Here is a 14042-nt window from a genome sequence, read left to right on the forward strand (position 1 = left end):
CTTATGCTCCTAATTCTTGCCTAATCGCATCATAATTACCCCTCCCCCAATTATAAACCTTGCCCTGCCGTATGGCCCAATCCCTCTCCATTGCAATAGTGAAAGACACCTAATTGTGGTCACTATCTCCAAAGTGCTCTCCCACAAACAAATCTAACACATGGCCAGGTTCATTACCCAGTACCAAATCCAATGTGGCCCCACCTCGTCGGCCTATCCACATATTGTGTCAGGAAACCCTCCTGCACACGCTGTACAAAAACTGCCCCATCTGAACTGTTCGACCTATAGAGGTTCCAATCAATATTTGGAAAGTTAAAGTCACCCATGACAACTACCCTGGGACCTCCACACCTATCCATAATCTGTTTTGCAATTTCTTCCTCCACATCTCTACAGTAGTCCCCCTTTATAACGCGGGTGTTGGGGTCCAAGACAGCCACCCGCGTTGCAACCGAGCCGCGGATATCCACGATGGGGGTTTTAAATTTATTTTAAAATCTATGCTAGCGCTTCCCATTGAGAGTCTATGGGGGGGCGGGGGGAGAGGTCAGACCCCCGTAGACTCACAATGGGAAGCGCTAGCATAGATTTTTAAATAAATTTAAAACCCCCATCGTGGATCTAATTAAAACAGTGTCAATTTCAGCGGCCGGCTCACTTTGATCCGGAGAGGGAAGCTGCTCTCTCACTGAAACAATCAGCCGGCCGCTGAAATTGACACTGCCCGCTGCTCTCTCCCTCCAATCCAACTTTTAAGTTTTAATGTTTCTGATTGGAGGGAGAGAGCAGCCGGCAGTGTCAATTTCAGCGGCCGGCTGATTGTTTCAGTGAGAGAGCAGCTTCCCTCTCCGGATCAAAGTGAGCCGGCCGCTGAAATTGACACAACTGACAGTTGGGGTCCATAAGCCCCCCTTGATTAACAATGCTACTCCTCCACCTCTTTTACCACCTTCCCTACTCTTACTGAAACATCTATTCCCCGGAACTTCCAACAACCATTCCTATCCCTGTTCTAACCATGTCTCTAATGCCCACATCGTAGTCCCAGGTACCAATCCACGCTCCACGTTTACCGACCTTATTCCGGATGCTCCTTGCATTGAAGTAGACACACTTCAACCCACCTTCCTGTCTACCGGTACACGCCTGCGAACTTGATGCCCTCCTCAATAACTCACTACTCTCAACACTGGCTTCTGGACAACAGCTCGTTTTCCCATCCCCCTGACAAATTAGTTTAAACCCCTTCAAAGAGTCGTAGCAAATTTCCCTCCCAGGATATTGGTGCCCCTCTGGTTCAGGTGCAAACCGTCCTGTCTGTACCTTCCCCAGAATGTGCTCCAATTATACACATAACTGAAACCCTCCCCCCTACACCATCCCTGCAGCCACGTGTTTATCTGCACTCTCTCCCTGTTCTTCACCTCGCTAACATGTGGCACCAGCAACAAACCAGAGATGACAACATGGTTTGTCCTGGCTCTCAGCTTCCACCGTAGCTCCCTAAATTCCTGTTTTAAATCCCCGTCCCTTCTCTTACCGATGTGTACCATGACTTGTGACTGTTCCTCCTCCCCCTTAAGGATTCTGAAAACACGGTCTGAGACTTCGTGGACCCTGGCACCCGGGAGGCAACATACCATCCGTGAGTCTCTTTCGTTGCCACAGAACCGTCTATCTGTCCCTCTAATCGAGTCCCCAATAACTATTGCTCTCCTTCCTTCCCTTCTGAGCCACAGAGACGGACTCAGTGCTGGAGATCCGTTCACTGTGGCTTACCCCTGGTAGGTCTTCCCCTCAACAGTATCCAAAGCGGTATACTTTGGACACTACAAGGGGCAGCATGGTAGCATAGTGGTTAGCATCAATGCTTCACAGCTCCAGGGTCCCAGGTTCGATTCCCGGCTGGGTCACTGTCTGTGTGGAGTCTGCATGTCCTCCCCGTGTGTGCGTGGGTTTCCTCCGGGTGCTCCGGTTTCCTCCCACAGTCCAAAGATGTGCGGGTTAGGTGGATTGGCCATGCTAAATTGCCCGTAGTGTCCTAAAAAAAAGTAAGGTTAAGGGGGAGTTGTTGGGTTACGGGTATAGGGTGGATACGTGAGTTTGAGTGGGGTGATCATTGCTCGGCACAACATCGAGGGCCGAAGGGCCTGTTCTGTGCTGTACTGTTCTACTTGTTACTGAGGGGAACGACCACAGAGGATCCCTGCACTGACTGCTTCCTCCCAGCCCCTCTCACCGTCACCCATCTATCTTGATTCTTCAGAGTAACTACATCCCTGAAGCTACTATCTAGGACCACCTCTGCCTCCCGAATGATCCGAAGTTCATCCAGCTCCAGTTCCCTAACGTGGTTTCTGAGGAGCTGGAGATGGGTGCACTTCCCACAGGTGAAATCAGCAGGGACACTGACGGCATCCCTCACCTCAAACATTCTGCAGGAGGAACATTGCACTGCCTTCCCTGCCATCCCCTCTCGATAACGAAAGAACTTACCTGATATTCGCTCAATCCCTTAGGTTAGAGGAGGTGGAAGGGTGGGGGACACTACAAGTGTAGTGTCTCAGGTGTAGGAACTGCCCAACTTAAATACAGATAAAAATAAAACACTTAACCAGCAACCACTGCACCCTGCACGATAACAGCAATCAGCTGTTATGGGCCCATGCAAAGAATTTAAATCTTTACTCCTTACCCAGCAGTCACTTTGTCTTCACTCCGACCGCATTCAGCTGGAAACCGCCAACAGTAAGTTTTTGAAAAATTCATTCCCCTTAGCAAGCACTCACTCATCAACCACTGCGCCCCGCACGATTGCTTACATTACAACACAGTCCTGGAGTTGGGAGCTACCTTATGTCGTCGACTATATTAGGGCTATCGCGGTACCTAGGTGGGATGTACCTTATACTGTAGTACGAGTGGAAGAACCTGCCTGCTGGTTCCGCCCAGCAAGCGGAGCATAAGAATCTGTGTTTCACCCACAGCAGTCATTCTGTACCGGAGCTGTTGGGGTAACTATTTGTTCATTAAAGCCTTCAATTGGACTACAGTCTCGCTTCAGTAGTGATTGATCGTGCATCAATTTAATGAACAAAATTGAAGAATGGCTGCTCTCCACATCAAGCCAGAGAGTGTCTACAAATCAACCCCCAAGCGGCAAATGCAGCAACTTTTAAACATTGGCTGGCATGTTTCAACAGGTACATCAGGACTGCCCCGACTACCCCCACGGAGGAACAAAAAATACAAGTCCTCCACTCAAGTGTGAGCCCAGAAATCTACACCCTTATCGAAGACGTGGACGTTTTAGAGGACGCAATTACTTTGTTAAAAGAGCACCATGTCCGTGAATCAGGTATACGCTCGGCATCTTAAAGCTACCAGACGGCAGATCCCAGGGGAATCACTGGACGATTTTTACCACGCATTGTTAGTGTTAGGTAGAAACTGTAACTGTCCACAAGTCTCAGCCAATGACCACATCAAACTCTTAATACGGGATGCTTTTGTTGCGGGCATGCTGTCCTCTAAAATCCACCCACGACTGCTGGAAAACGACACCCTAGGGCTTAAAGAGGCACGGAAATTTGCGCACTCCCTAGATGTAGCCTCCTGCAATGCCCAGGCCCACGTTCCCGACCATGCGATACCTGCATGGACAGGGTAGACCCCACCCGCAGCCGATTCCAAAGCACCACTAAATTCCCCACAAGCTTGTGCAGTGCGGCAGCCAGGAAACCCCGGAAGGGGGGCCCGATGCTATTTTTGCGGGCGAAACAAACATCCCCGGCAATGCTGCCCGGCCCGATCGCATTTGCAAGGGCGGCGGGAAGAAGGGGCACCTCGTGGCAGTATGCCAGGCCCGGTCGGCCGCCGCTGTCTCCACAGGTGAACCAGGCCCGCTGCCATTCCTCTCCTCACAGGCCATGTGCTATTCATGGGGGCAGCCATCTTGGATGAAATCTCAGGACCCCAACTCGGCTGGCCATGTATCGCCTGATGAGATCGCCCAGCCGGCCATGTGCGATTCATGGGGGCAGCCATCTTGGATGACATCTCAGGACCCCGACTCGGGTGGCTGTGTATCGCCCGACGGGATCTCTCAGCTTCAGCCACAACTTGCCTCAGTGACACTGGACCAGTCTCGGCCCCGAACGCTTTCAACCGCTACGACGTCAGTACTCATCAATGGGCACGAGACATCCTGCTTGATCGACTCTGGGAGCACGGAGAGCTTCATCCATCCCAATACGGTAAGACACTGCTCCCTCGCTGTACACCCGATTCAACAAAAGATCTCCCTGGCCTCTGGGTCCCACTCTGTGGAGATCCGGGGGTACTGCATAGCCAACCTCACGGTCCAGGGCGTGGAGTTCAATAACTTCCGACTCTACGTTCTCCCCCATCTCTGCGCTGCCACACTCCTGGGACTGGACTTCCAGTGTAACCTGCAAAGTTTAACGTTCAAATTCGGCAGCCCCATACTGTCTGCGGCCTCGCAACCCTCAAGGTCGACCCGCCTTCCCTGTTTGCAAACCTGCAAACACATCGCCACCCGGAGCAGACGGTACAGGTTTAGCTCACTGGGCTAAATCGCTGGCTTTAAAGCAGACCAAACAGGCCAGCAGCACGGTTCGATTCCCGTAACAGCCTCCCCGGACAGGCGCCGGAATGTGGCGACTAGGGGCTTTTCACAGTAACTTAATTGAAGCCTACTCGTGACAATAAGCGATTTTCATTTTTCATACAGTGCCCAGGACCGGACCTTCAATAGGTCGGAAGTCCAACGGTTACTAAAGGAAGGCATTATCGAGGCCAGCAACAGCCCCTGGAGAGCTCAAGTGGTGGCTGTATATACCGGGGAGAAGCATAGGATGGTCATAGACTACAGTCAGACCATCAACAGGTATCACAGCTCGACGTGTACCCTCTCGCCCGCATATATGAAATGGTCAACCAGATAGCGTAATACAAGGTTTTCTCCACAGTAGACCTTAAATCAGCCTACCACTAGCTCCCCATTCGCCCGGAAGACTGCAAGTACACTGCATTCAAAGCAGATGGGCGTCACTACCACTTTCTAATGGTTCCCTTTGGTGTCACAAATAGGGTCTCGGTCTTCCAACAGGAGATGGACCGAATGGCTGACCGTTACAGTCTGGGGGCCACGCTCCCGTACCTCGACAATGTCACCAACTGCGGCCACGACCAGCAGGACCACGACACCAACCTCCGCAAATTCCTCCATACCGCAAAAATCCTTAACTTAACCTATAACAAGGATAAATGCGTGTTCAGCACCGATCGCCTAGCCATCCTCGGCTACGTAGTGCATGATGGAGTCATAGACCCAGATCCCAAACGCATGCGCCCCCTCATGGAGTTTCCCCTCCCCCACTGCCCAAGGCCCTGAAACGTTGCCTGGGCTTCTTTTCTTATTACGCCCAGTGGGTCCCCAATTATGTGGACAAGGCCCGCCCACTAATCCAGTCCACGATTTTTCCCCTATCGGCAGAGGCCCGCCAGGCTTTCAGTCGCATCAATGCAGACATTGCCAGGGAGACGATGCACGCAATCGATGAGTCCCTCCAATTCCAAGTCAAGAGCAACGCATCAGATGTAGCACTGGCTGCCACCCTCAATCAGGCGGGCAGACCCGTGGCCTTCTTTTCATGCACCCTCCACGCCTCAGAAATCCACCATTCCTCCGTCGAGAAGAAGGCCCAAGCCATCATCGAAGCTGTGCGGCATTGGAGGCATTACCTGGCCGGCACTCTCCTCACTGACCAACGGTAAGTAGCCTTCATGATTGACAATGCACAGCGGGGCAAAATTAAGAATAAGATCTTAAACAGTGGAGGATCAAGCTCTCCACCTATAATTACGAGATCTTGTATCATCCCGGGAAGCTCAACGAGCCTCCTGATGCCCTGTCCCGCGGCACTTGTGCCAGTGTAGAAGTAGACCGACTCCGGACCCTCCACGACAACCTCTGCCACCCGGGGGTCACCTGGTTCGTCCACTTTGTTAAAACTCGCAATCTGCCCTACTCCATCGAGGAGGTCAGGGCCGTAACCAGAAACTGCCAAATCTGCGTGGAGTCAAGCCGCACTTCTACAGGCCAGAGAAAGCGCACCTGGTGAAGGCTACCCGCCCCTTTCAACGCCTCACGTGGATTTCAATGGGCCCCATCCCTCCACTAACCGCAACACGTATTCCTTATACGTGATTGATGAGTACTCCCGGTTCCCTTTCACCATCCCCTGTCCCGACATGACGGCTGCCACCGTCATTAAAGCCCTCCACAGCATCTCTACCCAGTTCGGTTTCCCCACCTACATCCATAACGATAGGGGGTCCTCCTTCATGAATGACGAGTTCCGTCAATTCCTGCTCAGCAAGGGCATTTATTCCAGCAGGACGACCAGTTACAACCCCCGGGGAAACGGGCAGTTAGAGAGGAAGAACGGGACGGTCTGGAAGGCCGTCCTACTGGTCAGTAAGTCCAAGAATCTCCCAGTGTCCCGATGGCAGGAGGTCCTCCCCGATGCACTTCACTCCATCCGATCACTACTGTGCACTACTACCAACGAAACACCTCATGAACGTCTCCTTGCCTTCCCTAGGAAGTCCTCCTCGGGGACCTCGCTCCCAAAATGGCTGGCAGCCCCCGGACCCGTCCTACTCCGCAAACACGTATGGGCCCACAAGTCGGACCTACTGGTCAAGAGGGTACATCTCCTCCATGCTAACCCCCAGTACACCTATGTGGCGTACCCCGACGGCCGACAAGACACGGTCTCCGGCCCCCGCTGACCCCCTCCACCAACCTCAACCATTTTTTCACCGGCGCACACCACTGCAGCCCTCTTCCCAGGAGGATCCGTCCTCCCTTTGGCCCCATCCAGATGCGATGAAGCTGAAGACGACACACTCCCAGAACCACGGACGCCCGAGCCGACGCCAGCATCACCGTCGGGACTGCGACGATCGCAGAGGACGACCAGGGCCCCCGACCGGCTGATAGTTTCATTGTAAAATGAACTTGCAATACACATATTTACAGACAATTATTTACATGTAAAGGCACCGAAGGGTACCGCTATAACCTCTACCACTGTAAAAGCAAGGCGACCACCCCCGCCGGACTCTTTTAAACAGGGGGTGAATGTAGTAGGCTATATTAGGGGTATCGCGGTACCTAGGTGGGATGTACCTTATACTGTAGTATGAGTGGTAGAACCTGCCTGCTGGTTCCGCCTAGCAAGCGGAGCATAAGAATCTGTGTTTCAGCCACAGTAGTCATTCTGTACCGGAGCTGCTGGGATAACTACTTGTTCATTAAAGCCTTCAATTGGACGACAGTCTCGCTTCAGTAGTGATTGATCATGCATCAGTCTTCCCTCCTAATAAGCATCAATTCTAATTCCTGGATTGTCCAATTCTTGGGAGGGTTGATGCAGACTCGATGGACCGAATGGCCTCCTTCTGCACTTTTAAGGATTCTATGATTCTCAGGCATTTCCATTTCCATTAGAATCAGAACGTTCTTTCAGGAAACCACCTTTGGAAAATCATGAGTCTTTCTAAAGCATTTTCCTTTCCCCAATGTCTGCTAGTGGGCTACAGTTCCATTGGCAACATCCACCCTGCGACGCAAGTGTTGACAGTTATAAAGTTACAACCACAGTTGTAAAGACCACCACAGCCAAGCTGATCGTAGCCTCTCCACACGGTACATGTGGTCATTGAAAGCGATCAGGCACCCGAACCGCGATCAGCCAGTTAAAAGGGAACAATGAAACCCAGTACTTCAAAAGTTAGGGAGCTCAGCCCAAGGACTAAATTATGAAAAAACATTTAGGAAGAACAACTTTAATTAAAAGATGGATAAATGTCTGGAATAATCTTCTAGAGGAGGCCGTCATAGCAACGCCACATTTGGATTCAAGTTGGCTGTGATGGAAGATTTGGGAAATTGGTGGGATGAACTTTGAAAAGCTAAAATGGTGATTTCTCACTCCTGAATGTATTATGACAGTATGGAATCGGGACTTCCTTCAATTCTACAGAGTGGGGTGCATGCCAATCAATCAAGTCATTAAGCAGAGCCAAAAACAAACCATTAAAAATTTTTTTTGGAGTACCCAATTCTTTCTTTTCCCAATTAAGGGGCAATCTAGTGTGACCAATTCACCTACCCTGCACATATTTTCATGTTGTGGGGGGGGGGGGGGGAGACCCACACAGACACCGGGAGAATGAATGAACAATTTTTAGATCTTACTTTTCTTTTTGTTGGATCTTCAGTTTTGCCTCCAGTCGTCGATCAATTTCCTGTAAGAAAGGAAACACAAATACATAACAGTACATGCACAGATCCTCTATGAAACAATATTCAAGCCATGTGCAAGGTAATGATTAACCCAAGTAGATTAGCTGGATTGCAAATACATTAAGCGGTCTGGTAAATAGGATGGCAGAGCGAAAGCAATCAAAATAAATTTCACCAAATAAAATTGGAAAAAACAGAATAGGCAAATGCTAGTTCAGTGCACCACAAATCATGTATTAATTGAAACTGAAACCTCACAAAGTAGGATTTAGAAATATGGCAGATGTGACAGAAGGCACATTGCCTTTTGAATTATGGTCATTTTAAAATAGAAAATGAAAGGCATTGGGGCGGCAAGGATGATGCAACATTAGCTGTATCACTAGGATTGGTAAAACGCTGTAGGCTTCCTTTCGGGGACAATAATTCCCGTACCAGCCTCCCCGGACAGGCGCTGGAATGTGGCGACTAGGGGCTTTTCACAGTAACTTCATTGAAGCCTACTCGTGACAATAAGCAATTTTTTTTTTTTTTATTTCTCTCCCAGAAAGGCATTTGGCTGGATGTGCATTCACACTTCACAACACCACTTTTAAACTTGCAAAATGATAGGTGATGTAAAATCAGATTCCTAAGTGAGGTGGAGTGGGACTCCTAGGATTTGCACTTTGCTTAGTTTTAGAATTAGCTCATATACAGCACGTACAGTAACTACTGCCTCACAGCAACACTGCAAAGTGCATATGTTCCCTAAAAATATGTTATTATTATGGCAGTCACAGCAAGACACTAAAAAAGTAACTTTGAAGTATAAAATATCAGATGCCAGTAAACCATTTAGAAGCAAATTCACTAATGCATCAACAATCCATCTGCATCTCGCCAGTTATTCAGTTGGGGTTTGCCAAGTTAAACCTAATTCTTCCCTTGCTCAATATCTGCACATGCATTGCCCTCTTCAGATCCCAGAGGCTCAAAGGCAAATCAAGTGTTTCCTTACATGCAAGGACGCTGCAAGTCATCGAAGAGTTTCGATTTCAAATCTATCGTGCACATTACCATTACGTTTAATATTTAAACTGCATGGGTCTGATCTATGCTGAAGCAAAACTATTAAACAGTATTGAATTTGGAGTTTTGGATAAAAACAGACAAATCTGTCTTAACCAAAACCAGTTATCCTGAACTAGCCTGCTGTCAAGAAGGCCTCCCTTCCTGGTAATACCCAGGCATTAACACTACTGTATCATACAGTACAAATCTTTTGGCAACTTAAGTTTCCTTCCCTTGCTTGGGTGCAGTCCCAAGGGGGCAGCACGGTAGTATTGTGGATAGCACAAATGCTTCACAGCTCCAGGGTCCCAGGTTCGAATCCCAGCTTGGGTCACTGTCTGTGTGGAGTCTGCACGTTCTCCACGTGTATGCGTGGGTTTCCTCCGGGTGCTCCGGTTTCCTCCCACAGTCCAAAGATGTGCAGGTTAGGTTGATTGGCCATGATAAATTGCCCTTAGGGTCCAAATTGCCCTTAGTGTTAGGTGGGGTTACTGGGTTATGGGGATAGGGTGGAGGTATGGGTTTGGGTAGGGTGCTCTTTCCAAGAGCCGGTGCAGACTCGATGGGCCGAATGGCCTCCTTCTGCACTGTAAATTCTATGAAACACGGATAACCCCCTCTTACCTTCTTAACCTATTTTTGCCATGTATTCTCAGCTGTCTGGTAGCAGAGGATACAGTACTGTCATACTTTTGCTACTGAACTTTTAATCCAGAGGACTGGACCAATGATCCAGAGTCCAATTCCCCAAAAGCCAATATCAATAATGGTGACCATCCAATGAGGTTGCCATAAAAAATAATTCAATGATGTCCTTTAGGGAAGGAAATCAGCTGTTCTTACCTGGTCAAACTTATAGTATGTGACTCCAGATCCACATCAATGTAGTCAACTCAACAGCTTTCTAAAACGGTCAAGCAAGATGTAGGAACATACAAAATAGGAGAAGTAGGCTATTCAGTAAGATTGTGGCTGATCTGTTTTGTGTTTATTAGAGTTCCACAAAACCCATCAATGTTCCTCCACCCCACCTCCCCTCCTCCAAAATCTTTGATTGCCTTGCCCAATAAAAGGCGATCAACCTCCATATTCCGAGGCAGGGTAGGGAGTTCCAAACTTGCACAACCCTCTGTGGTTAAAGGCTTCTCCTCATCCCAGTCTTTTAAGGGTGACCCTTAATTTTAAAATAGTCTCCCCCCCCCACTAATTCTGGACTTGCCCACAAGGGGAAACATCCTTTCCACATCCACCTTGTCAATTGTCAGGATGTTATATACTTAAAGTTACCATTCCCTCTTCTAAACTCTAATGGAACCAAGCCGAGCCTTTCTATCCATCCTCGTGAGACAACCCGATCATTCCAACAAGGGGCTGGTTTAGCACAGTGGCAAAACAGCTGGCTTGTAATGCAGAACAATGCCAGCAGCGCGGGTTCAGTTCCCGTACCGGCCTCCCCAAACATGCGCCGGAATGTGGTGACTAGGGGCTTTTCACAGTGACTTCATTGAAGCCTACTCATTACAATAAGCGATTATTGTTCTTAATTATCTAGCAAACCTCTTCAGAACCTGCTTCCAATGCATAAAAATGAGACCAAAACTGCACACAGTATTCAAGTTGTCTCGCCAATGCCTTGTATAACTGAAGCACAACATTCTTACTTTTATGTTCAATTCCTCTCATAGCAAGATACTCAAGGCAACAATTCAACACCACCTTCCCAACAGCAACCAGGAATGGGCAACAAATGCTGGCTTTGCAGTGATGTCCATGTCCTGCATACAAAATTATTATATTATTATTAAATTGAAAAAAGTTTCACTACGTGTTCACTTTCTCCTTTCCATTAACCCAATTTCACAAGGACTCTTATCAGTCTCTTCCAAGCATCATGCAACCTTATCCATTCTTCTGTTAATTCTGCTCTACATTCCATTTCTTGCTTATTTCAATTGTTAAGACACAGTTTCTGCATGTCTATTGCAAGTTTAACAGCAGCTTTCATCTGTTCACACTCTAGGTCTCATTAGCTTGCAAAGCCCCAAAGAGTCGCCCCTATGGAAAAATAAACACATCAGGGCAGACGTAGGCAAAATAATGTGAATGCTGAAAATCAGAAATAAAAACCATAAATACTCAGCAAGTCTGGCAGCCCCTCCGCAAATACAGAATAAATATTTCAAGCTGATGACCTTTAATCAGAATTGACAGTTCGCCAGTTGTGTTGAAAGATCATTGACCTGAAACATTAACTCCACAGATACAAGGCCAGAGTATTTCCAGCATTTCCTGTTTTTAATCAGGGCAAACCTTGTGGACTAAACAGACAGTTTTTATGTGATCGCCTTTTCTGCTGATGCGTTTTCCAAATAATTTGGTCACAACTTTCATGCCAAACTCCTTTGCTGTCAACAGCTCTTTAGTACCAACTTGATTCAACAGGCGCACTCGCCACAGATTCATAAGCTTGGAAGTTCAAGGCCCACTCCAGAACTCGAGCGTACCTAGTACTGATTTGCTGACACAGCAGTGAAGGAGAAGCTGCACTGTTTGAGATGCTGTCCTTCAGTGAAAGCATTAAACCAAGAGCAGCAAGCTGTCGGTATCCTGGCCAACATCATTCCCTCAACCAACATCGCCAAAAGTAGATTAACCATCTACTCATCCAATTCAATTATCCCTTCTCCCCCCCCCCCCCCCCCCCCCCCCCCCGCCCCGCCCCCCCAGGGGTCACTGTGCAGAGTCTGCACGTTCTCCCTGTGTCTGTGTGGGTTTCCAGAAAATACTGGCATCACTAACTTAATCAGCATCTCTGGAAAGAGAATTTACTGTTTCAGAAGTGCAACCTTAATAGTTGTCAATCAGTCCAGAATATTTCCAGCATTCAATTTTTATTTTATAATCAGCTGCCATCTTCTGCAGACATTGCACTCTCGGGGTTTCACCAGTGTAACTGAAAATCAAACTATTTAATCTTCCAGAGTCCAGGTAACACAGAGCTCTACATTCCAGGTACAAGTAATAGGAATACAACTGGATAACTTGTATATTAAATCAACTTGTAGGAAATCATGGTGCCATATTCGCTTTGTATCGACCTTGTTATGTCTATGGTGGAACCTCAATTATCTGCTACACTGAGCAAATCACTCAAGCAGATAATCAAGAATGTTGAAAATTAGGTAGACCGCTTTGGCACGTCCTTGCCTATCCACACAAGTTAGACCACGCCAACAGAACTTAGCTCCTGACAGGATTCTTTGCAGCAATGGCTAATTATCCAGCTCCACTTCCTAATGCACTCAGTAACACCATCAACTCTCGGACGCGAAATCAAAAACATTCCTCCAAAATAAAACATTGGTTCTCCTCCCCAGCTACAGGAATAATTTTAAAAGCAGCATATACTCATGCTGGCAGCCACTACAGTACCATTCTCAGCAAAGCTGCCAACTTTAAAACCCATATGGAGCAATCTCGGGAGTACATTTAATCAAGCAGACTCTGTATTGATTTTAAAGCTGGCAGCTCTACAGAGATCTTGCTGGCAAGATCACCGAAGGTGAACACATACTCCTGTTAGCACTGGGCTTAGTAACTGGGGCACCACGACTGCTGTTCGGAGAACAAGATCAGCCATCATACTCTAGTTGATGTGTTTGGCAAATTTTATTGCTCTCTCTAGAAATGTGAAAGAAAATACTCATGAATAATCAATGTGACATTGCACATTAAAACACAATCTGGCATATTTAGCCCAAATATTTTCTTCCGGGGTCTCATAACTTGGAACTTTGTACCTCCTGTTCTTTCCCTTTTTATAAATTCTAGCCTCTGCGCGATGAGCCTTCAGCCTTAATCTGGGCTTCTCAATTCAGAAAAAGCATTAGCCACTGATAGCATTAAATGGGCCTTCCATAATATTCTTTGGACTGGACTAATAACACAGGCTGATGAGAGGGATCTCAAGGAGTGCCCTGTACTAGAAAATAATTCTGCTGTATTTTTATTTTAATGCTACAAGATAGAATGATATCCAGATAAGTTTAGAACTTTCAAATAATTGTGACCACCACACAATATTCTTAAGCTATATTTTGGTTTAAAATTGGTAGCGTAACTATCTCAAAATATTACTTTAAAAATCTTTAATTTGCCAATTTGTCGGGTCATTGACGTCAGAATTCAAGTCTATGACTAGAAAGAGGCTTGTGAATTTCTTGGTTCAGTTACCTTTCTGTCATTTGAAGAATGTATAAGTTTTGATCAATATTTAAATAGGTGCACGGTGGTACAATGGTTAGCACTGCTATCTCACAGCACCAGGGACCTTGGTTCAATTCCGGCCACTGACTGCATCGATTTCCTCTGGGTGCTCCAGTTTCCTCCCTCAGTACCCAGCAATGTGCAGATTAGATGGGGTTATTGGGATAGGGCAGGGAGTGGGCTACGGGAAGGTTCTCCTTCAGAGGCCTAGTGTAGAATTGATGGGCCAAATGGCCTCCTTTTGCATTGCAGGGATTCTATGAACTATATTCTATGATCTTCGACAAGGGTTTTTTTTTAAAAAAAACTGAACTGGAAAATCTGAAGGGTCATAAACTTTGTGCAACATCACTTGGCAATGGGTGCAAATTATTTCAAAATA

The 14042-nt window shown here is 47.4% G+C and overlaps 1 protein-coding gene across 1 annotated transcript in view; it reads right to left on the minus strand.

The window, feature by feature from the left end:
* The window catches only part of szrd1 (SUZ RNA binding domain containing 1), a 40888-nt gene that overhangs the window by 25603 nt on the left and 1243 nt on the right, over window positions 1-14042 (minus strand). The window contains exon 2 of the mRNA XM_038773256.1: window positions 8294-8343. Within this exon, the coding sequence (XP_038629184.1) occupies window positions 8294-8343 (50 nt within the window). The remainder of the gene's footprint in view (window positions 1-8293; window positions 8344-14042) is intronic.

The sequence above is a fragment of the Scyliorhinus canicula genome, chromosome 16 (genome assembly GCF_902713615.1).
Source record: "Scyliorhinus canicula chromosome 16, sScyCan1.1, whole genome shotgun sequence".
NCBI classification, from domain to species: Eukaryota; Metazoa; Chordata; class Chondrichthyes; order Carcharhiniformes; family Scyliorhinidae; genus Scyliorhinus; species Scyliorhinus canicula.